The following is a 24,291-nucleotide window of genomic DNA, read 5'->3' on the forward strand; positions in this document are numbered from 1 at the left end:
TGGAAGAACAGGCTGCCTGTCTCTGTTCATTCAGTTTTCCTTTGTATAAGCTGCAATGCCATTTTAATTTAATTGCATTTTGTGGATTACAGTCAGCAGCCAAGCCTCTAACATCATGCAAACTATGTGACAGAAGGCAAACCCAGATAACACACACTCCCTGAGACATGGACTCAAGTCCCTTGTTTCAGTTATGACTCAGCAACAGGGTTTTACCCAACATTTGAAGTAAGTAAGACTTACGATGATCTCTTGGAAACCAAATACTAGGGCTGCACAATTTACAGTTTATCGTTATAGTAATATTGGCCTTTGCGACATTGATAACTGTAGAAAGCTACACTATGCAAATGAGCCCTCTGACTAATCACAATGTTTTTTACTATAGGCCTGGGCGATGTAACAAGATATCAGTGACGGTTGACAAGTAACCTGATGACGATGCCTCAAAGATTAAAACATGCCGTTTGGGGAGAAAAAGAACTGATAGAGGACTGATTTAAACAGCTTACTGACCAATAAAAAATAACATTTAATATTCTACTCCCTTTTACTGTGAAAACTACGGAGTGGCACAGAGCATTGATAAGCTGTTATGATACGATAGCAAATTAAGCACTGTCTCTGCTGTGGGTTTCCCAGTGTGACAACGTCTGAGGAAAATTTTCAGCACGTTACAGACGGCTTAATGTCCCAAACTGATGACTCAGATGGGTCAACATAGATTGATAAAATGATCAAAATATAATACTTGGTGGTTTCCCACAGGTATCTATTAGGGACGTGCATAGGTAATGTTACTCAAGTACTCAGTTAACTGTTTAAGGTGCCAGTATTTAAATACTGAAATCACTTGTTCCGTTTCAGCACAGGAAGACTGAGAAAATACAGAGACTAACAAGTCAATGAAACAGCGCTTCTGTTTTAACAAAATTGTAAAATGTTACAGTTCTGCTTGTATTTCTTAGTAAGGAATACACCACTCTGAAACACGAGTGCTTAAACATGATCGTGTTGCCAAGGACGCATTGTTAAGGAACTGAGAAGGCAGATGTAGCACAGCTTTACTGCTAGCTAACTAGGCTAACTAAACTAGCTGATGTTAGCTAGGTCTAGTAACAGTGGAAATATATTTCTCTGACAAACTAACTTGTTGGCACATCGTCCACTGAGGAGAAAAGACCTTGTGTAAGGCAGCAAGTCCTCATTAGCATCCGGTGAACCAGTTAGCTGCAGTTTTAGCTCACATCTGAAGAGGCAACCTCTGTTACTCATCCAACATAAAAACTACGGATTTCCTATGGCTTTATTTTTTTTTGAATAACATTTTTTAATGTATTCCTCTGCTCAGACCGGTCACCTAAAAGAGTAAAGCTCTGGCCTTCTGGCCAAAGTACTTTTACTTCTTATTCGATTATCAAAATTAGATGGAATGCCCATCCCTAGTATCTATAGCCGCTAACTCCAGAGCCCTCTCTACTAAGATGGACAATATCTGAAATATATATAAAGCATATGCATGTGGCCTTGGAACTCACTGCTCATGTGTAGCAGTCTGGGGTTTCTCCAGCAGGGGGTGCTGTTAGCACAGACGTTGCTTTAGTGTGCATCATTTAAAAAGAAAAAACTGCCACAAACTCCAGGATAATTCTAACGGAAGCATGTGTTTACAGTAAGAACTTTCAAAATGAGAGGTGAAATTGTTTATTACCAAACGATGTTGAGTTACTCAATATTATATTATTTAATATGTGATTTCCATTAAAGAATTTCATGAAATCAGTTTACACAAGCGAAAGAGAGCATAGAAATTAGGTCTAAGCTGCAGTGGACCCATGCATTTGTGTGTGACTGGGGGAAAATACTGTGCTAATTATTTTTAGATATCGCCCAGGCCTAGTGCTGTGAGCATCCTGACAAATCACAGCTCCAGATAAATGTTTCTGTGGGTGGTTTTATGAATTAAAGTATTCATGTAATCCAAAAAAAAAAAATTTTTTTTGTCAAAATAATGCACACTGATCTTTCACCATGTCACATTATTGATTTACAAATGGGTTTCTAAAACATTGCAAGGCATATCACAATATACACTGACCAGCCACTTCATTAACACCACCTTGTTTCTACACTCATTGTCCTTTTTATCAGCTCCACTTACCATATAGGTGCACTTTATAGCTCTACAATTACAGACTGTAGTCCATCTGTGTTAGCCCCTTTTCACCTCTCTTTCATGTGGACTCCCACAGGACCACCACAGAGCAGGTATCAGTGTTAGTGTGTGTTGAGCTGGTATGAGTGGATCAGACACAGCAGTGCTGCTGGAGTTTTAAACACTGTTCACTCACTGTCCACTCTATTAGACACTGATCTTGTTGGTCCACCTTGTAATGTAAAGTCAGAGACTGTAGCTCATCTTTTGCTGCACAGTTTGTGTTGGTCATCCTTTCGTCCTTCATCAGTGGTCTCAGGACGCTGCCCACGGGACGATGTTGGCTGATGTGGTCAAAAACTCCAGCAGCACTGCTGTGTCTGTTAAATTCATACCAGCACAACACACACTAACACACCACCACCATCCAAATAATGCCTCCTCTGTGGTGGTCCTGACCATTAAAGAACAGGGAAAAAAGAGGCTAACAAAGTATGCAGAGAAACAGATCGACTACAGTCTGTCATTGTAGAACTACAAAGTGCACCTATATGATAAGTGGAGCTTATAAAACAGACAGTGAGTGTAGAAACAAGCAGGTGGTTTTAATGAAATGGCCGGTCGGTGTACACCACTGTAATTGCAATAGTAGTATTTTGTCCATATAGTGCAGCCCTACCTCCTACCCATTTAAAAGGTCGTATTTCAACATAAATTTCCTCATTAGTCTTCTGTGTGTTGATTATGAGTACATAAGATGGTACAATAAAACGGTTGTGAAAAGCGTGTACCACTCTGGATGTCCATACTTCTCTGGCACCCGTACCCAGTGCTTTCTTAAGTGCAGAATGTGCGACCCACTGCAATGCCCCCATGCAAAATGATCTCTCCAGCACATTAACCCCTGTAATCTGCAGCAATAACAGTCTTGCCAAAGACTGCACTGTACAAACAAGGATGCATAAAAAGGTGCTTAGGAAAATGAAAAAAGACCTTCACTCAATTCAGCCTGTTGATTCCTCTGCAGGAAGCACTTTTAAAATTCTTAATCTTAAAGGTGAAGTTAGGCTAGCAGGACATGCACTGCCTCTTGTGTTTAACAGGTGGTCATTGCTTGCAAATTACCCCTTTTATAGAGAATTTTGCCATGAAATCATTTGAGAGAAAAAAGTGCAAAGTAAGTTTTTAAAACTTACACCCAGCCCCTAAACTACAAACAAAAAAAAAGCTGTGGAGATTTTTTTGGCTTGTTCCAATAATCAACTTCCTGAGCGAAAGAAAACATGTCACACCCCACTACTGTTCAGTTAAGTGCTGTAACAGCCGGTCTGTTCGACTTTAGCTTTAGCATGCGCTCCATGGCCGTGGTCCGAGGCTGAGAAACAGTCGTCGGAGTGGACGAAGTGCAGGGCAGTCTGGTTGTAGCTCTGCAGGGCCTGCTGCTTCTCCTCAGGGCTGTAGTCCAGTGAGCGAGGATGCACCTGCTGAATGTGTCTCTTAATTGTGCTGACCTTAAGCGTGGCCAGCGTGGCCCCACACACCATACAGATCAGCCCGTGTCTTCTGCAGTCATAGTCCATGAGATACTCCATTCGCCAGCGCACCTGGTAGTTGCGTCGCTGGTCCTTACCCGGGTAGTGCGTGTGTCTGTGTGTTGTAGATGGCGTGGTCTTCCTGTCCCCGTCCTCTGTCTTGATGGTGCTCTGCTTGGCGGGTTTTACGGACAATGTCTGTGTGCCTACATGTGCAGGTTCGGCAGTGGTATCACCAGGGATGACTTTTTTCCAAAAGACAATGAAAGACAAAGTTCTTCTTAAAAATTTTTAAATATTAAAAAAAAGACATTTTTTAATATTTTATTTACAACTGAGTGAACTGCTTTGTACAAGATGATACACTTAGGTATTTACAGATTAACCACCTCCACCTTCATATCTTTTTAAATGTGGGTGGTTGATCAGCCAAGACATGTTTGATGTCTGAAGTTTTAAACTTAAGCTACAAGGCTAATATAGTTAAAGTGTAAGTCGTGTAGCCAAAATAGTAGTAGCAGTCATCTCAAAGAGCTCGTATCATGGAAAACTGAATTTCTCTTGCTTTTTTTAAACGAAAGAGTTTAGTCTAGTATGTAAATGTTGTTAAGTACGTTTCGAAGCGTACTGTTCACTCCCCATATAAGGAAACTAAGATGTAAAAACAATCCATCTTGAGTTCACTATTTTTGCTATGTGAAAAGAACCAGCACAATTAAATACATCTGTCTTATTTATTGTATTTACCTTGTTCTGGCTGCATGTCTGGCTCCTCTGTGTCTCCATGCCCTGTCCAGGCCCTGGCTATATCTTGTCTCTCTCTCCGGCTGAGATTGATGGTCTCAGGGTGGCGCTCCTGGATGTGCCTGCGGAAGCTGCTGACTCTAGCTACTGGCAACTGCTCAGAGCACACCATGCAGTAGCAGCCTGGACTGTCTGGAGGCCCGAGTGCAACCAGGTAGTCCAAACGCAGATGCCAGGGGCACCCGTTCTTCAGCCTCCTGTTGGGGAATTGGTGTGGCAAGGTGTTTGGGTTTTGAGCAGCCCCTGGTGGCTCATCCTCACCCCCCGCATGCGGCTCGGAGCTGTCCTGCAGAGGATCCACGTCCGAGGGGAAGAACTGCACTGAGCTGTCGGCTTTGGTGTCTGGCTCTGATTTGAAATAGTCTCTTGAAGAATCTGATTCTGTGGTAAGAATGAGGGAGAAAAGTTAACACATCTTAAATCACAAAGAAGCGTTAAAAGACTGTATAAAAGTATACTGCATATTGTTTTATTGGCATACTGTAATCTAATGTGGCTTCATCCTTTGTATATTGTGCTGTAGCTCTTCTAGTCTTCCACTGCTCATACAGTCCTGAGCAAATATTGTAGGTCAGCCAAAGAAGTTGATTAAAACTATGTATCTAGGAAATAGATTTTACTGTTTTACTTGTAGAAACACTATATGACATGAAAACAAATATACATAAACAATTCAGGAAAAAGATAACGAGAATTTTGTTCTCAAAAACATTAGACGTCTCCTGAGATGGTTAGGAAAACACAGGTTTGGTTCTTCTTCTTGACACACCCCAGTAATTTGTTAAAAAAAAAAACAGTGCACTGGTATAATTGAATTGAACTACAAATACTGAATTGCCTTGAGGACAGGTTCAAATATTAGACTGTACTTTGCAAACAAATAACTGCTCTCCCAGATAAATAGCTTCAAATATCATTTTCTCAGGTGGCCTAAGACTTAAAGTACTGAAAATCTGCTCTTTCTGATTCCTCCTCTAAATCTTGCCACATTTTATTCTCTGTCTTCAATTCAACTAAACTCTCCTCACTTTCTTCCTCTATTCCAACCCACATCTTTATCTTGCACTAACTGAGGCATGTCTATATTCATTCCCCTGTCCATCTCTTCAAAATAGCTAATTATTTCCCCAATTCCGTTTTATTTTTCATCCTGCATTCTTCTCTCTAGCTCTATTTGTGTTGCTCACCATGGGTCTGGGCCCAGGTCTGCAGAATGCAGTGCTTTTCCTCTGCGCTGTACACCAGTGAATCTGGGTGCAGCTCTAGAACGTGGCTCTTGATGTGGTCCAGATGCAGCGATGGCAGCGGGCAGCTGCACACCATGCAGACCAGACGACCTGCTTCTGCCTGGTACTCCATCAGGAACTCCTGCCGGAACCAAGCGTGCAGGGAGTCGTTCAGGTAGCGCTCCAGCATCTGGGCAGATGGACCCTGAGGCTCTGGGACTGATGACGCTGATGGAGAGGCACTCGCTTTGCTGACTCTAGGCTGAGGCTGACGCTTACTTGTCACAGCACTGTTGGGTTTGCCTGGGGGGGGGTGGAGAGAGAAAAGATCAGAAACACATGGTAGGCTCCAACTGTAAATCTATAATGAGCTGAATAGGAAATATCTTAACACATTAAAACAGAGGTTTCCAACACTGGTCCTGGAGCAACATTAGAAATGAACAAGGACTCAGGGCAAAAGTGCTTAAAAAATACCCTGAAGTTTAAATATAAAGACAAAAAATGTCCTATTTTAATCTTTTTTGTATGTTATGTTTTGGGCTACTTAGAGATAGATCAGTCCAAGCAATATTTTGAAAAAAAGTCACTGGATCATTCTGCGACACTGAGGCAAATGATGTAAGATATTCCCAGTCAGATCTTATCCGCAAAGGGCCGGTGAGCTTGCAAGATCAGGCATAACCTCAAATAGCCCCTTATTCCTAAATAGTGCACTACCTGAGTCATAAATTGTTGGTTTTTATGCCCGAATAGTGCATTATAGACCAATAGGGAACTGTGCACACATGGCTGAATCTCAAACTGCTCTTTGTTAGGCATTTCATGCACCGTTTGGATGCAGGAGCCATTATTTAAACCCTGTGTAGTGCACTATGTTGGCAGTAGGGAGCCATTCAGCCTAAAACTAACTGATTAAACATAAAGAATCTGGTATGCTCATGCTTGTTTAGAATGAAAACCTGCAAAAACATTGGCCCTTTGCTAATAAGACTGAATACCCCTGATGTAAGTAAAACAACACACTGTTCTGATGATGTAATGAAAATCAGCACGTTTCAAGTATCGGCCCACTCATGCTGATGTTATAAGGAGGATTTAAAGCACAAACTGCTTTTTAAATAAAGCACAGTACAGGGCTGCCAGTCAGATCTGAAACATGGAGTACTTGTTGATTAAAAGGCCTAGACTCATCAGGGGTGAATGGGCCTACTGAAAAACATGAGAACAGCCAACACCGGAAACCAGGAGCACATTAATCTGTTGTGAAAATGGAAGATGAACTGGTTCAACATGCCCTCGTGAGAGGTCAAAGCAATCAAATCCTAGGGACAAAAATTAATTTCTGACTGGGCACCCATACACATATATATAGATATATATCACGCAACCTCTATAAGATCATGAATTATGAATACAAAAAGTATATCGCTTCACAATAAGATGTGATATGCCTTGTAAAACCTGAAAAACACACTGGTGAACTCTTGACATGATATGGAAAGATTCATTTCGAAATATCTACTAATAACAAGGTTTGAAAAGAATAGCATTATCATGTTATGGACTGTCAAAAACACATTTTGTTTCTGTACTGAAGGTGGTGTTATTTAAAGCACTGACATTCCTTGTATGTGTAAAGCATACTTCCAATAATGTATATCATAAAAAATTTAATTAATAGAAGTGGTGTTTAATGTGTTTTGGAAGGAAAGTCTGGCCTTAGTGTTATAAATAAATTGGAATTGACTGTAAATTATGGCCTTGGTTCATTCAACCACCCACAGAACTATTCAACTAGAGAGTGCTGTGAACACACGGAGCAGAAATAATCACAATTTAAAAAACTGGGATTGGTAAAAGGGCTCATCTGCATATTGCAGCCATCTGCAATATCAGTACTGCAAAGTTAAATGCTGCGATAACAATTAACAAACAATGACAATTAATGCCTCCCACACCTGTAGAGCGCTTTGCACAGTCGAGTGTCTCCTCTGGCTCTGTAGCGACAGCTGGGTCTGAGCAGAAAGGTTTCTGGCTGTTCTCCAGGTTCAGATGGCTCTCCCAGCCTGAGCGGATCACCTCCTTATCGGACGCGCTCCACAGCAACGAGTCAGGATGCTTCTGCCTAATATGCCTCTTAATGGTGCTCAGTTTTAGCGTAGCCAGTGAACTCCCACACACCATGCAGATCATACCATGCCTTCTTGGATCAAAATCCATCAAATACTCGCTCCGCCAGTACTCATGGTAGTAGCGGCGGTGGTCCCGGCCAGGGATGCGGCTGAGACCAGGACGTGAGGCCCGCACGGGTTTAGCCGGAGTGGCTTTCTGTCCAGATGGCCCCGGGACGGGGGACAGAAGGAAGGGGGAGTTGGGGCTTTCAGAGATGCTCCAGTAGCTTGTGCCAGGAGAGCATACAGGAGTGACCAGACCATCATCTCCAATGTGTCCATTGGTCATGTCATCTTCACCTGAAAAAGAACAATGACAAATCTGCATCAATCCCCAGTCTTATTTTCTCATTTTAGGGGCTAGAGATCACCAAAGTCCTGATAACAGGTTCTTCTACATTTAGCTGCACTCTTATTATGGATTAAAGGAAATATTTATCCATTGTTGTCCCGAACCATGTTTTCACCCTAATCATATGTGGTTAAAAGGCACAAAGTCTATTATTTGTTTTGTCTACAGAGTTTTGGCCTTTCTCATAATGGAAGTGAACTGGGATTTAGGCAGCAGCTTGCAGTGATGAACTTTGTTGCCTAAAACTGAGCATGCATATCACCAGGAATCTTCTTGTACTCTGACTGATTACTCAGAGGGCCAGAATTTATTTTGAAAGAGTGGTGACCAAGGAACCAGCTCAGAATGGAGAGGTACATGCAGGGAGTTGTAAGGCAAAATAGTATCCAAAGGAAACTTTTTTCAGATTTACCACTATTTTATCATTATCAACATTTCAAAGATAAGCTCTAAATTTAGTTCACTAGTCATTTTGGACAATAAATAAAATGGGTATTATTTGCATTGCAGACATTGCACCCCCTGGTTCCTATCACCACCATTGTACATAAAATCTGAGTCAGATTCTCTACCATCAACTATATCACATCAAACAACTCTGAATGGCTTTGTTTACATCTTGACGATTGAATTTTGTAGAACTTTAGAAAGAAAGTTCTTAGGTGCAATTCTCCTTTAAACAGTATTTGCTATAGTTATAAGTGGAATAAAGCAGAGCACATTATTTTCATAAGAGTCTGTGCACAGGGTCACATTACATTGACTGCTTTGGGGAGACTGGATTTACGTCACGGGAACTGTAGGTCAGGGGTCATCAGCCAGAGTCCAGCCCAGTTTAGAGATTTCCTCACTCAAACAAATCAGTTAATTACTAGATTTAGCTGGTGTGTTTGAGCAGGGAAATCACCTCAATGTGGTGGACTCTGGCCCTCCAGCTCTGGAACTGATGACTCCTGCTGTAAGCCAATAGGACTTCAGCTCCTGGTCTGGGAATGCTCCTGTTCTGCAATATTGTGGTGTTTTCTCACTATAACACATCCACTTCATCTCAAAAGGGCTTGCTACTTGTTAATTAGCTATTTAGTTGAATCAGGTATAACTGGTGTAATATGGACTTTCCCCTATAAATATGTTCTTAATAACAAAACGACAGAGCTGCTTTATAAAACATACCCTGCCAGTGAGACTCTGAGAAAGTGTTTTGATGTGTGTGATGCATGTGACATTTGTAAAATGGCTATTTTTCCATTTTGTATTTGCTTATTCATTTTACTGATCTCTTTCTAGACATGGAAAGAATGATTGGTAAAAAAAAATTCTGTTCAGTGCCACAATATTTTATTAGTCTTTGTCTTTATTATTATTTAACCCTGATGAGCACTTTATAATAAACGTTATCACAATACCAGCTAAATCATATATACACAGAATCATGTGTTCCAGGAAGATGTTCAATACATGATTCGTACTCACAGATCTGTGTAATTACCTATCTATATTGATGAGCTTGTGCTTTCAACACAGTTAGAAATTGTGTAAATCTATTACTTTGATAAGGTTTTTAAAGTATATTTAATTTCCAACTTATGTTTTTTTATCTTCATTATTTTGTTTTTGCCCTTTTGTTCCTGACATGTAACTGTCTATGGTGTAAGCTCTATTGTAATGTATGGCTCAGTGACGTAACTACTAGGGGGGAGCAGAGAGGATAATCACACTGGGTCCCATGGGCGAGGCGGCCCACTGCAAGCACACACACACACACACACGTCATCGGGCGGAAGGCAGGATACACCCTGGACAGGTCGCCAGTCCATCGCAGGGCAGACAGACATAAACATTCACCTAGGGGCAATTTAGCATGTCCAATTAGCCTGACTGCATGTCTTTGGACTGTGGGAGGAAACTGGAGAACCCGGAGGAAACCCATGCAGACACAGGGAGAACATGCAAACTCCACACAGAAAGGACCCTGGTCACCCGGCTGGGGAATTGAACCCAGGCCCTTCTTGCTGTGAGGCGACAGCGCTATCCACTGCGCCACCATGCCTGCCTCCACTGTAAGCAGTCCCTCTAAAATCTTTCTTGGACCCCTGACATAGCTCACTCACGACTTAGAGAAAGATCCAATTCTTTACATACCTCACCAGTTACCTTCCATCAACACTACGCAGATGATCCTGACGTCTGTTTATCTCCCTCCTATTCACAATGCATCTCACAACCTTCACAAACTGCTGCATGATATATTCATTATTTACAACTCTAGAATCTTAACCAGGTAGTCTTACACAAAAATTCAGGTTGGTCTCAGGTGCTAGAGGGTGGAGTGGTGGAGAGCATCTTCTTTGAGACATAACAACAGCAAGCAAATAAGCAAATTACATTGGCTTTATTATTCATTAAGTATTTTTCTATGGGGTGGACCATTATTTTTTCTGTGCTGATCCTACACTCAAATCGTTCAAGAGTTTTTTTAGTAAAAGGAATGGGACGTTTCATGCTTAAATGGTTCTTTGCATGGTGAAATGGATCTTCAGATTGATGGAGAATGGGTGGTATATTGTAGTATATGGAACCTTTTTGACAATGGTTCTATATAGCACCAAAATTAGTTCTTCTATTGTGATGATGTCAAACTTGTAGCAATGTAGCAAAACATTTTTACCATGCAAAGAACATTTAAGCATGATATGGTTCTAAATAGAACCATACCCTTTACTAAAGAACCCTTGAAGAACCATCTTTTTTAAGAGTGTAGTTATGCCACAGCTACGATCGTGCTTTAGTGCACAATTGACACGATCTGAAAAAGCTGAATTGGGTTTATTAGAGCAGGGAAAATGCTGCATAATTTAAACCCAAAATCTACGGTGGTCCCATAGGGATGTCCCTTGGCTCTCATCCTATTGGTCAGTTTTGACTTTGGGAACAAGTGATCTGGCTAACTGAGAAATCCAGTTTGTGAAATATGCCTCAGTGGTGGTCTACTCCAGGACCAGGGTTGGGCCCCACTGCAGTGGAGGAACCTTTTATTTTCCATAGGGCCACATGATGTGCGGCGCGCGGCCGCTGGGGGGCGCTGCGCCTCGCGGCAGCAGCAGCATGGCACTTCGCCTTTGTTTATAGTGGAGCCCGTGAAGCGAGGGGCCATGCTACTGCTGCCTGCTGCTATTGTTCCTCATACGGATTAACGCCGCACACGGACCGCTCCTCGACGCCCAAGATTTAAACCGTAGGCATATATGTGTATAAATACTTGTTGTTCTTCTTTCTTTTTATTATTATGACATGAGCACAGCCGTCTTTACCTGCCGAGGGCTCTCCCGGTGGTGTCGCCTCCCCTTCCACGGCGCTTATTATTAATGAGAGAGCCTGTGTGTGGGGCTGTTTGTGCTGGGGCTCCGGCTCCTTGGGCTCTTTCTCCTCCTCCATGCCTGCCTCAGCGTTGTTCCAGCGCGGCCGTTTCGCCGCTCCTCCTGCGCGGGAGGGAGACTGTCACGAGCGGACAGACTCGCAGAAGCACGCCGCGAACGGTTGTGAAAGCACGAGGAAGCCGCCTTCACCCATATTAACTACATTAGTGTGCGTGTGCGAGGTTGGTGTGCGCCGTGCTGCTCGCTTCACCCTCGGCGCCGTGGCGGCCTCAACAACTTCAGCTAACTTTTACGTGTCGCCGCGAGTTTCTGAGTCGCTCTCCGCTCCTGTCGAAGTCTTTCACGAGAGGCTTTTGTCAAATGTTGGTGAGGTCCGGGCGGCCTCCTGTGTGGGGGTTTCAGCCTCTGCTTTTCTTCAGGGTGGGGAGCCGAGCTTGGGGCCCCTGGGGCTCCTTAAGGGGCTCCTGGGTAAATTTAAAGAGACAGTAGCGGCTCCGTATGGGGCCAGTCTGCTCGTCGTGTTTGCGACCAGCACTCTCATTTAGCCACAGTGAGCCTTCAACCACACAGAATAACGTTAAAAACGTTACGACCACACGTGGAAAACAGGCGACATGGCATTTTTAAATGTGAGATTTGCACTAAACCATGAGCACATCCGTCTGTTTCAATACTAGAGGCTGACCTGTAGTCTGAAATATGTTTCAGGGCTCACAGGATGGACAGAAGAGGTGAAAATATAATATCACAGTGCAAGATACTTTCACGATGCACGACATATATTAGTTTTCTGAGGATTGATACGTTGAAACAGATAAAAGAGAGCCGTCAAAGCTATCTAAATAAAAAAAAAAATACTATCAAAATGATGAATGCACTGATTTTAATTCGTTGTTTTATGTTCTCTGCTGCACCAAATTAAATTAAATATGATGATTTTTGCTCCTTTTGTAGTAAAACGTGCAGTTAATCAGGGCTCTTTAAGTACTGACGATATCCAAGCAAGAGGACAGGCTCGTAGTGACGTCATTGTGACGTCATTTTACAGCGAACCTACTAACAGAAATTAGCTTTCAGCTTTTCCAAATATGTGAAATAAACGCAACCATTATAATCAGCATTAGATTTATTTTTTTTACATGTATATTTTTTATATTCATTTTTAAATCTTCCTCATAGAGTCTCTAAGGGGTCCCGGTTAAAAAGAAATGATCGTGTTTCTTCGCAATATTTTTGTATTCCGTTGCAAATGCAACAAATTAGCCAGAGAGTGCAGAATGGTTCCGGGGGAATGCAAAAACTTTGCAAGTGAACGCAAAACTACTGCAAGTGAAGGCAAAAACTTTGCAAAGGAATGCAAAAATATTGCAAGGGAACACATTTGTTGCAAATATTTTTTTTTCCACAGTGGCACTTTAGGGGCTCAGTATGTGGCTCATACAGTGGATACGTCAGTATTATCTCACAGAGAATTTACATTTTGACCCCAAAACAAGTCCGCTCATACAGTCCATTACACCTAAGGACAGCCTAATTCAGTCGTGTGGTCCGACGAAACTGCCTAACGACCCCGCGCCTGGTCCCCAGGGTCGACAGGGTCCTGCTGCTTTAAGAGTGCTATCTGTCCATGCGTTACGCAGTTCGTCACGCACACACGGCAACAACAGCAGCACCGAGTTCCGCCGCTGTTACATCCTGGTACTTTTGGCTACATGGCAGCGATAGTAGGGCTGAAAGGGTGAAGTAACTGCTGTGTCCTGACTGTGTTTTAAGGTCCAAACGTCCACAGAGCGCCGCTTCTTCTCCAACATGACGGCGGCTTCAGCACGCAGGCGCAGCAGGACTGAGGAGGAAGAAGGACCAGTGCGGTTATAGCTCAGACTCGACACCAAAACAGCGCTCTCATGGTGCGTTCCTTTTGTCTTTTTTTTTTACAAAGCCCATTCGTGTAAGAGTGATAGAACATCGTCAGATTAAAGAAAGGCTCGAAACGAGTGATAACACTGACTGAGGGACACGGTTTAAGACACACTGCCATGGCTGCGCCCCGGTTATGCCATTTGAACTACATTTGCTGTTTACAATATCCTGTACCTTTGCTGTTCTCTGTTCAAAGCTATGTTTCTCACTCCTTTCCTTTGTTTTTCTTTCCTTCTTTCTAAAGTTGCTGCATACTTCTGAGGCAATGCTGACACTTTTGACCATTACCTTTTGAGTGTTTCATGATGAACGTAATGGAAATTTAAATTAGAGTTTTTTTTCAATGTTTCTGCATCATTAAATGGTTTATGGTTTTATGAGAAATTTGAAATTCTAAATGATCAGAATTTTCTCAGCGGTGGCGAAGGGAACCAGACTTCTGAAGGTCTTAGTGCCACTGAAACCATATCTCAGACATCACGCTACATCATAACCACTTTAAATGTGTTGCGTGATGCCTGAGTGTTGTTTAAGGTATTGGTGTTGATTAAGGTAAAACATAGTTTTGCAATAAGCTTTTGGCCTAAAACATATCTTAAAAATCCATTTATGGTGGAGGGTTACCTGCAGGGATGAGGCAAAATAGTCTCCAAAAGAAACTTAGACTTTAAGATATAAAAACTCAGAAAGTACATCTAAGTTCACTGGATGTTCTGAATGGCAAATAAAATAGCTATGTTTGAGTTGTAAACATCACAACCCCAGGTTCCTGTCATCACCACTGTAAAGAAAGATTAGTCAGTAAATTTCTGTACAACACACCATTTCACATCAAACACTTACCTTATTCAAAAAATGTTGATAAATCAATGGAATTGCCTTTTAAGGCACAGTAGCTAAACCACTCTAGACAGTAGATAGATAATCTCACACTTCATTTCTGTAAATTTGACTATCTTCATGATGGTTGCTTTAAAAAACAAACTTCTTGCACCATAAAGCTTAAAACAGAAAACTCATTCAAATTCTTAGATAAGGACCTTTAAAATGTAAATGAAGCATTTCAAATAAAATCACGTAATAAAGAGAATTCAACTCATCCTAAACCAGTTATGTCAAATGCAGTGTTGATTGTTGGTGAAAATATTCATTGCCAAGAAGAAACTGATTACCTGTTTACTTACAAATGCAACAAATAAAGCTTTCTTAAGCTTACAAACTTGGCTAGATAGCCTGTTGATTGACTATGTTCCTCTAAAATGCTGCAGAATGCAGATATGAATGATTGTCTGTTTTATCCTGTACATCTATGTGGTTCTAATATCAATACAGATGATTCTATAGAGTAGAGCTCACCAGTCTATCTCCCAGAGACCTTCCTATAAAGAATGGTTTCAGTCCTAATCAGCCACACCTGCTCCCCACTTCTCACTACTGTGGAGTAATCGGTACTTGAAAGTACACCCGAAAAACTATAGTGTATTTGATTGTTATGCACATTGAGTTTGTGATATATTTTGTCATATCACGATATTTTAAGACAATGTCTTTGAACATGATTATCATCATGATATTTAGCTTTTCTGAAGTTTAGGAACAGGCAAAAAAAGAACCAGAATAGGATCAACAATTCTGAATATAGTTATTTATATTGAACATTTCACAAACTGTGTTTCACTAAATCCAGGTAATCAGGACTAGCTATGCCCTCTATGCTATGCCTAGGATCAAAGAAGCAATGGCATAGTGTGATGTAATTTATCATGATAACGAGAATAACCATCAAAATGCAAGTTGTGCAAGTGTGAATGTACAAAAACAATTTCTTTCTTTTTTTAGTCACAGGTTACAGAGTTGGCTGCAACTTCAAAAAACAAGGAACTATGCATCAGTCTTCAGTGCAAGTGCAGCCTTAAGTGGACCAAGAGTGGAAGATGGCCCCACACTAAACAAAATGTGACTCAACAGAAAGCCTTTGTGGTTAAGGTGGAGTGAATAAATAGCAGGTATGTCTAAGACAAAGACCCCAAATAAGCAACGCTATCGGCCAGTATCGGAATTTGATGAAGTCACCCTTGCTTGTAAAAGGGAATACTGGAGGACTAGGAAAAGGGAGCAGAGAGCAAGGCAGTCCATGGCCAAAAGGTTGTCCAAAAGTCCAAACACAGGAATATGCAAACCTGCTGTTACAGTTACTCAGACAAACAAACATGCCCCAGATATACCTCATTCCCAGTTTAGTCCTACTTTTCTTAATAGTGCTGGATCATACCAAGCTGATGTTACACAAAACCTGACCAACTCATATCGTTTGACACCAGAGAACAATTTTGAGACACAAATAAACCACAAGAGAACATGTTGTGAGAAGACTAAACTCAACAACGCCGTTCACCGGTTCCCTGAAAGGAGCACAGAGTCTAAAAGGTGTATGGTGATTCAAACTAAGGACATTAAAAGCCCTGAAGAACCAAATGTGGGGGGTTCATCGGTTAAGTGCAGTGGGATGCCACTTACCAACGGTTTACCTGTGCCTACAGCATTCAGAAAAGAACATGCAAACGTCACAGCAACACTGCAGACACACAATAGATTGTCAGCCTTTAATAACAAACTCTCAGACATTTCTCAGCGAAGTGCTGTATCCAGGTTTACACCAGAGTGCAACCAACAAAAGAAGCCTCAAATTAATAGCTGTCTACCACCCAGACCCTCTGCCTTTGCACAAGGTAAAGTCAATAAAGACCAGCACATCCTAGGGGGAAGAGGTGCCAGCCCAAAAAGAAAAGCGTGTGCCTATATTCCAGAAAGCTGTACAGCCCAGGGCAGAACTGCAGATATTCCCCTGACTGAGGAGGAGAAGGCTGCTAAACGTAGGGAGAACTGGCGCATCAAAAAACGAGAGCAGAGAGCCAAACGAGCAGAAAAGCTGAAGAAGGACAAAGAGAGGACACAGTCACAGTGTTTTGAAAATGGTCAGCAGAAAACAGGGAAGCTTTCCTGTGTTGTTCCAACATGCTCATTATTGTCTGTGAACACGCTGGTACCGAGAGAATCCAAGCAACCTAACTCTGTGAAGCCTGCTGGTCAAATACTGAGTGATGGAAAACCAGTTCATTTCACAAATCATTCATCACCATCTCAAAAGCAATTTCCAAATAAAAATCATTCAGCAAAAGTAGATGCCCAGATGGCCAAAAATCTCTTTTCAGTTTCAGCCAATAGAGCAAATCACCTGCAGTACTCAAAACCAAGTAATTTGTCCATATCTTCAGGATTTTCTCTGCAGTCTTCAAGCACGACCCAAGCAACTAACCAATCAAAAATCCAGCAACAGAATTTGGTGCAGGTTCAAAAAAGGCAAAGCTTACCACACAGCTTTTCGCAACGCTTCCCACAACAGAATGACCGTGTGGAGACAGCGGAGGAGCGGCATGCTAAGCAGAGGGAGTACTGGCGGATCAAAAAGCGGCTGCAGAGGGCGAGGCTCTCTGTGGAGGCGAAATCACGTTTGAAGGAGCGAGATGCACTTAAGAGGTGCGCATTGCGCTTCCAGAGCAACCTGGAGCAAGTGCGAAAGACTCAAACAGGCTTCCAGAGACCAAACAAAAACACACTTAATGCTTCAGGAACAACTAGTGGCTTTATTAAAGAGGACGGCACCGTATCTGTACCTATCTCGAAGACTTCTGCTGAGATACTTCGACCAGCTACGAGTTGCAGTGTACGTGCTGTAAAATCATCATACCTAACTAGTCCAAGAACCTCACTGTCACAAAAGCCAGTTTGTGTCAGAACCAGGACTGCTGCACGTGGAATTACAAATCGCATGAATTCTTCAGTGAATATTCAACAAAGGTCCACTGATCAGAACACTTCAACTGTTGATTCTCAAGTCAGGTCAAAACCAGCTAGCAGTACAGCAGATGCTGATGTTCTCACAGGTTCGACAGAGGCAAGCAAGGGTGAAGAACCAAACCAGGAGGATAGAACAGATTATAGAAAGAAGTTGAGAAGTTCTTATTCTTCTTCAGATGTTACCCCAAGTTTTGACTTGGTGCCCCACGATACTATAAAACAAGAACCTAGTTATCCCTCTATTGAATCTGTATATTCTCTTGCAGAACAAAGTCACAGTATGGATAACAAAGACATCAAACCTCTACCTTCCTCTCCTCCTGAGACCAAGGTTGAGAAAGAGGCTTCTCCAATTTGTGACAACCAGGCCACCACTCTCTTGGTGGTGGCCTCTATGAAGAAGCTACTGGAAGAATCTCTCAGCTCTGTGGCTGACACTAATACCTCTTTTACAGATCAAGATGCACTTCTGCCCTGTAAAACTGAACAGGAACTCTCTCCTCAGGAGACAGAGACAAGCATAAAACCTGACATTATTTCACATCATGGAGCAGTGGAGTGTAACTTCTCTGGGTTCGCTAACCCCTCCTTAGAGGTCAAACAGAGTCCAACTCTTTGTCATTCTCCCCCTCAGGCCCCTGGCTTTTCTGCTGAAGACACTGTCCTTTCATGCCAAGGCTCCTTGCTTGAGGCCCCTCATACTGTCACTACCGAAAGGTTGTGCTTTAGTCAAGGTCCCGAGAACAGAACACATGATCTGTCAGTGGCTGCAAGTGTGACACCTGTACACACAGGCACCCAAGGACACAGTGGCAAGACAGCAGGATCTTATCCATGTTGCCCCTTGCGGGCCAGTGGAGGGCAGCAGCTGAATGAGCGCAGTGAGCTTCAGAAGAAGCGGGAGTACTGGCGAATAATGAAAAGAAGACAGAGGGCCAGGAAGGCCAAAGAGAAGGAGAGAAGCAAATATGCTGTGCAGCATAAACAACTTTCTCAGGTATCACATTATTCTGGCATCTCTTACTTCAGCTCAGCGCTGCAACTAAAGGTTTATCTATAGTTGGTTAATCTAATGCCGATCCTGGTCCTGGAGATCTACCACCCTACACTGTTTAGCTCTTACCCTAATCTAATTCACATGATCCAGGTAATGAAAGACTTCATTCCTTAGACCCAAAGCTGTTTTGTCTGATGTCTTGAACTTGATGCTGTGATCTGAGGATGTCCTAAAATACACAGCGTACCATAGACAGCTTTTTGTACAGGCATTACGCCTACCTGCCCCAGCTGTACATATTGCCAGCAGTAAATAAGTTTTTACCATCACTGTTAGACGTCAGAGGGCACAGATCTGGTTGGATCTGAACTCTGCAGAGTGGTAGATCTTTAATTAATCAAACCACTGGCTTTGCAGCACTAGTCTTCAGTTATATGTACTGTGGTGTTTTTTCTGTATTTTTTAACTAAAATATATTTAGCCACTGATATCTTTTTTTTTATTATTGTTTTTTTTTATCCTTCAGCCAATACAGAGGAAATGTATCAGCTCTCAAGTCCAACACCAATTTGTAGCTAAGCCAGCGAGTCACACAAACCTCAATAATCACTCAGTCCTACCTGTTGTCCCTTTACGTCCCACTCGGCTTGTGTTGAGCCCCACTGCATCAAACCAACAGTCAAACCAGCAGTCGTCAAACGGGAGCAAGGCTAAATTTTCAGAGACATCTCAGGTGAAGAAATGGCATATACAAGCAAGTGCTCCCATGTTATCCTCCAGACCAGATACTGTGACATCCACACTAATGAATCATGTAAAGCCCTCTGGTCCTCAAGTGCAGATTAGAAGGCCCTTCATGACCAATTTAAAAAATAAAAGCCGCTTTAAGGCAACTGCAAACCAAGAACTAGATCCTGAAGAGATTTTAAGGAGGAAGAGGATGCACTGGAGAATAAAGAAGCAAGAACAAAGAGCGAGGAAGGCTGCACGAGAAAGAGAACTTGTCCACACTGCAAAACTCTGCCACTCTGGACTCGACTCCTCCAACAAGATTACAGAGCTTGTTCAAAGGTAAGTAAATAGATAGACCTACTCATGCTTTTTCCACCTCTTATTCCTGATCAAACATGGGAGACTGCATTAAAAACAAAGTCTCATTATTTTGTTTTCATTGGGAAATGGCTTTAAGGCTCTGATGTGATTAAGGATATGCCTAAATAAGGAGGTGGTAACTGATTTATGCAATTAAATGAATATGTAAACTAACTCCCAGCTTAGGTCAGTATAAACAAGCAAAAGTTCAGTGTACACAGAAGAGAAAGAAGCACATGATTTAATTAGCCTTTAAAGCCAATAATCTAGATGCTAATCTAGATACAGCATGTACAAAAAATGATAGATGCTAACAGGGAAGTGGTCTTTAAAAGCCAAGAAGTAGTCTGGCAAGTGGAACCAAACAGGGAGAAGGAGGAGCCTAAAGTAACCACGATGCAACTGTTTAATCTTGCAGCAGTTGCAGCAGGACTTAGGTAATTGTCTTGGTACCCAAGAGAAAAAGAGAGGCATACAAGCACCACATAATACTCAGCTTTATGAAGCTATACATCTTATGCGATATACAGTACTCTAAGGAAGTCTACACTTTCAGGAAAAAAGCAGAAAACGTATATAACTGATTAGACAGAATTCTCAACTAAATATAACAAAGTTTTCAGTGTTTAGTCTGTCCACTCATTGGGTTTCTTACGACTTCCGTTCTTTTCAGGAAACATGCTTTGTTTTTCAAAGAAAACTCCACAGATATTTTTTCACACCTCCAAAGTTTTTTTCTGATACTGAAAAATGATTAACTAGTATTTAATGGCTGTTTGACTGGAAATTGAATATACAAAAGGGTGATCTATGACTTCTGCACAGTGCTGTAGCACTGGATCTGGCAAAATGTCAACGAGAACATAGCACTCCTTACCTAAGGAAAATTATAAAGTTATATGCATACCTGTCATTACTTTGTATGTGAGAGAATTTGGATGTTTTTTGGATGCCATTGCAGTACCCCATCAGAGAGACTGGACTACCTCCCGCAGTGCCAGGATACATCTTTTAAAGGTATAGTAGTTTTGACCTTAAAGCTTTAAAAAAAAATTCTAAATAGCAGATCATTTGTTTTCGGACTCCTTTGAGTCTTGTTAGCACTACAGTTCCTCTTTAGAATGGATAGACACAAATTTACTTAGTAGGAGAACAACTCGTGGCCAAATTCACAGGCAAACTTACAAATGACTTGACAGTCATAAACCTGAAATACCATTTCAGACACTTTTATGTAACCTTAAATAAACATCTGCTCAAAATGTACGATTAACAGAATAAATGGAGCATAGTCTCTTGACTCACCTCATCTCAAGTGATGAAATTACTTTCCAGATGAAGCAGAGTTGTGTTTTGTTCCTGGTGACGACTGCACAGATGAGCCCTTATCAGAGGCCAAGTGGAGGAACACCTACCTAATGGATTATGATCCCATCAACCAGCTGCTGGTCTGCATGGTTTGTGGGCAGCAGCAGTATTGCCTTAGTGTGGAAGGAGTAAAAGCTCATATAGAGGAAGCCCACCCAGGTACTCTGTCTCTAGAAGAGAGGGAACGCCAAGGCATCCTCCAGGCCTGGGATGAACAAATCGCTGTGAGAGAACGCTTCTTCACCAACCAGCTTTGGCAGCAGAGTAATGCCCCCAAAGGTAAAAGAATGTTTTAAAGCAGTGTTTTTATATTCTGCTCTGCTTTAATTCCCTCTGCTCTGCGCAGTGCCCCAACATACCTGATCCAGCTCATAAAGGGCTTGATAATAAGCAGTACTGAGGAGCAGGATTAAAAAACACTGTATGAAAGCAATACTCCAGTATTTTTTAACCTGCCATGTTTTTATTGTGCATCCATTACGACAGTCTTTCCCTTTTCATTCAAAACTCGCTCATAATAGAAGCTACTGTGGAATGAATATATAACATATTAAAAACTGTGGCCTTTATACACTAACGAAACAAGTCTTGGAATGAGACAGACATACAAGAATTCTCACCAAACATTTTCTTATGAATTTTATCCAACTTTTGAACACTACAACAAAACAATGGAAAAAGTAATTCTGGTCACTTGTGCTTTGATTTTCTGGTATTCATGGCGATCAGAAAGGAGTTGTTTTTTCCCCACTTTTTTTGGTTTGTAACAGAGTTTGTTAATACACCACAAGAAACATGGATAAGTTATTTAGGAATGTGTGGCCAGCACTTGAAATCAAAGGACTACTCAAGAGATTTGAAAACAAAATTAAGGATATCCAACAGTGATTCCATCTATAGTCAACAAAAATGGATATCAGATGCAGTTACCACAGTTATACAATTGCAATAAGATATTCAACCTTTTGGCATCCTTATGCATTATTGAGAGAGTGAGGGGGAAAAAGATTTGCACCCTGACGCTTGTAGTATAATAAGTAAATTTGAAGTCAGTAGGTTTTCTGTTCTTTTCTAAGTACAGATAAACATACTGAAAGTAATCAAGTGTACAGTACAGATGTGGCTGATTGAGATTAGGCTGAAAAATGCTGGAGTATTCTTTTAAAGGCAAAATTTTTTTACCAGTCAAGATATTTGTACCAATCTATTGTTACTAAGAGAGATCTGCTTTCCAGAGGTAAGCCAGATGCACACGGCTGAGATTGAGGTGATTCTGGATGCGGATGACAAAGCGAACCAACGTGAACGTCTTTAAAGACCAGCAGCTCTAGAAAGCGGTGACCTCTGTTTCAGGTGAGAAAGCCTATGAGTCTAGGCTCCCTCACCACAATTCTCATCTAAGACAACGAAGGACGCTGTGTGTCTTGCGTAATAGAATGACAACGAGGAAGGGAAAGATAGTGTGAGAACCTTTTTTTGTTAAATAAAACACAAAAGCACCGTGTAGCCTCAAAGGCATAATCCTCTGAATTGCCTTAAGACCCACTTTCCTCCTTTAGGTTCTCTTTTAAGGGAGACACCTAATATATATGCTATGTTTTTCTATCTTTTCTATCTGGTTTGTACTCTTGAGAGTGGAAAATGTGTATATATACATAATTTGATTGTTTATACATTTGATGTACATTTCATTTTTGGATTCAGCATAAAGGCCTGATAAGCTCTTTGATCTATGGAGCTTTCAAGAGCTGAGATGTCCTATTAAACAGACTTTAAATCTCTAAGTGGCATGCAGTTTACTCTGTTCTCTTAAGCCTGGTTCTTTACTGAACATTCTACTGAACTGAACAGTTCCTTCTTCTTTTAAATTTTAAATACTGTTTCATACTGAATACATATGCACACATCTCTGGAATGTTACATGATAGACTTGGCAATTAATACGCAGCCATTTGTATGAATAATGTATAAGTATGCATTTGCAATACATATATTGTACAGTTTAATTATTCTGTTGGAACTAATGTCTTTTTTTCTGGGAAAATATTGTGCCTAGTATTTATATAAAGATGCATATAAGTTTACTTTTGCCTTTTGCATGTTAAGTATGCTGTCTGTTTCTAAATTGAAGTTATCCATTCAAATTTTAAATAAAAAAACTATAAAGCAAAGTTTCTGAAAAGGGGGATTTGGGATGTGCTTGCCTAAACCTGTCACAAAAAAAAACTAAATCTAAGGAAAAGGCAAGTTGTCTAGCTAACACGGATTTTGTAATTTAAGGAGTAGCAAAACGAGTGGGTTTCAGTGGGTTTGGTCTCTATGGAAGGATGGGAGGATGAATGAAAAAAATCAGATCTGGTAGTTGTGGATCAAAAATAAAATGGAAACTGAGGGATGTGAATAATAGGGCTTCTAGTGAAGAAAAACAAATGGGTATGTGCCTAAATGAGGACAGCCTTATTATCTATACCAGCTTTGATCCTCCCCTAACAATACATGACTTAAAAACCAAAAGTGATGTATAGAAATCTGTGCATAAAGACACTTAATAAGAAATACAAAGAAATAAAAATAGGAAAGTTTAATCCACGTTCATTTCTGTTTCACCAAAAAGATGGATTGTAATTTGTTTTGCGATGATGGTGACTCGTGATAGTTTGAGAGATTCTTTTATTTGTGTTCTTGTAATGTGAATTTTTCTACTCATGGCCTTTCCACACCCATCATTCTCACTTTTCAAGAGCAAATAAAGATTTTTGTACCTTTCTGCCGATTTCATGTTGCTTTGCATAATAAAACAAAGTACAGACTAAAACTCATTCTGCTTTCACAATTAACAGAAAGACCTATGATACGGCAAGTAAACAAATGTCCATCTGCAATTTCTTGTTCATTTATCCTGGCCAGATGATTTCACTGGAGACTATTCAAAAACATTCTTAAAAACATTAAGCACTACATGACGTACAAAGGTTTTTTTCATATACATTACACTCACATCTGAGCTTTTAATGGACTCTCATGTAGTATGTAATTACAGATAATATGCTTGATCCTTTTTTATTTTGCCCAGAATCCCATCAGGATATGACATTTGACTGAGCTAACAGTAATACAATAACTGTTTTTAAAGATGTCTTGAGTAAGACCCTTTAGCTGGTATCAACATATATTTTTTAAAATAATCTTTAAATGAGGTCAGTGAAGGTTAACAGGGCTACCGCAGTAACCCAATGGCAGTGAAATCTCATTTACTACCGTATTAAAAACGTGTCATCAATTTATTGATTTATATTATGCAAACCATAGTAAGAAACTAATATGCCCACATATGAACATAACTGAGCTTTCAAACATGTTAGGTGAATTGATATCCTATATAAATACCACATTTACTGTACCAACCATAGATGACGTTGTAGAAATTAAACTGTTG

At 41.0% G+C, this 24,291-nt stretch overlaps 2 protein-coding genes across 3 annotated transcripts; one reads left to right on the forward strand and one right to left on the reverse strand.

The window, feature by feature from the left end:
- Window positions 1-1,812: 1,812 nt before the first annotated feature.
- si:dkey-106g10.7 (uncharacterized protein C11orf95 homolog) lies at window positions 1,813-12,291 on the reverse strand. The gene is made up of 5 exons (XM_036597740.1): window positions 11,555-12,291; window positions 7,679-8,191; window positions 5,679-6,020; window positions 4,435-4,872; window positions 1,813-3,932 (listed from the first exon to the last, which is right to left on the reverse strand). The coding sequence occupies exons 1-5, from the start codon at window positions 11,676-11,678 to the stop codon at window positions 3,463-3,465; spliced, it is 1,887 nt and encodes a 628-aa protein (XP_036453633.1). The 5' UTR covers window positions 11,679-12,291; the 3' UTR covers window positions 1,813-3,462.
- On the forward strand, window positions 11,367-23,622 carry si:dkey-28a3.2. Of its 2 annotated transcripts, XM_036597734.1 has the most exons (7): window positions 11,367-11,478; window positions 13,394-13,527; window positions 15,380-18,395; window positions 18,922-19,466; window positions 20,449-20,504; window positions 20,823-21,134; window positions 22,091-23,622. In XM_036597734.1, the coding sequence occupies exons 3-7, from the start codon at window positions 15,549-15,551 to the stop codon at window positions 22,168-22,170; spliced, it is 3,840 nt and encodes a 1,279-aa protein (XP_036453627.1). In that variant the 5' UTR covers window positions 11,367-11,478; window positions 13,394-13,527; window positions 15,380-15,548; the 3' UTR covers window positions 22,171-23,622. The 2 variants fall into 2 exon arrangements, with proteins under 2 accessions (XP_036453627.1, XP_036453628.1); XM_036597735.1 differs by lacking the exon at window positions 13,394-13,527 and having other exon boundaries at window positions 11,374-11,478.
- Window positions 23,623-24,291: the final 669 nt, after the last annotated feature.

This window comes from Colossoma macropomum, unplaced genomic scaffold (genome assembly GCF_904425465.1).
Source record: "Colossoma macropomum unplaced genomic scaffold, Colossoma_macropomum, whole genome shotgun sequence".
Classification (NCBI taxonomy): domain Eukaryota; kingdom Metazoa; phylum Chordata; class Actinopteri; order Characiformes; family Serrasalmidae; genus Colossoma; species Colossoma macropomum.

Excerpts from the sequence above, each read along its gene's own strand:
- si:dkey-106g10.7 (XM_036597740.1), bottom strand. The coding sequence starts at position 11,678 with ATGGAGGAGGAGAAAGAGCCCAAGGAGCCGGAGCCCCAGCACAAACAG. Across the intron at positions 6,021-7,678 it reads CTGTGCAAAGCGCTCTACAG|GCAAACCCAACAGTGCTGTG; the intron begins GTGTGGGAGGCA and ends ACCCCCCCCCAG. Across the intron at positions 4,873-5,678 it reads GACCTGGGCCCAGACCCATG|AATCAGATTCTTCAAGAGAC; the intron begins GTGAGCAACACA and ends TTCTTACCACAG.
- si:dkey-28a3.2 (XM_036597734.1), top strand. The coding sequence starts at position 15,549 with ATGTCTAAGACAAAGACCCCAAATAAGCAACGCTATCGGCCAGTATCG. Across the intron at positions 18,396-18,921 it reads AGCATAAACAACTTTCTCAG|CCAATACAGAGGAAATGTAT; the intron begins GTATCACATTAT and ends TTTATCCTTCAG. Across the intron at positions 20,505-20,822 it reads CCAGGATACATCTTTTAAAG|ATGAAGCAGAGTTGTGTTTT; the intron begins GTATAGTAGTTT and ends ATTACTTTCCAG.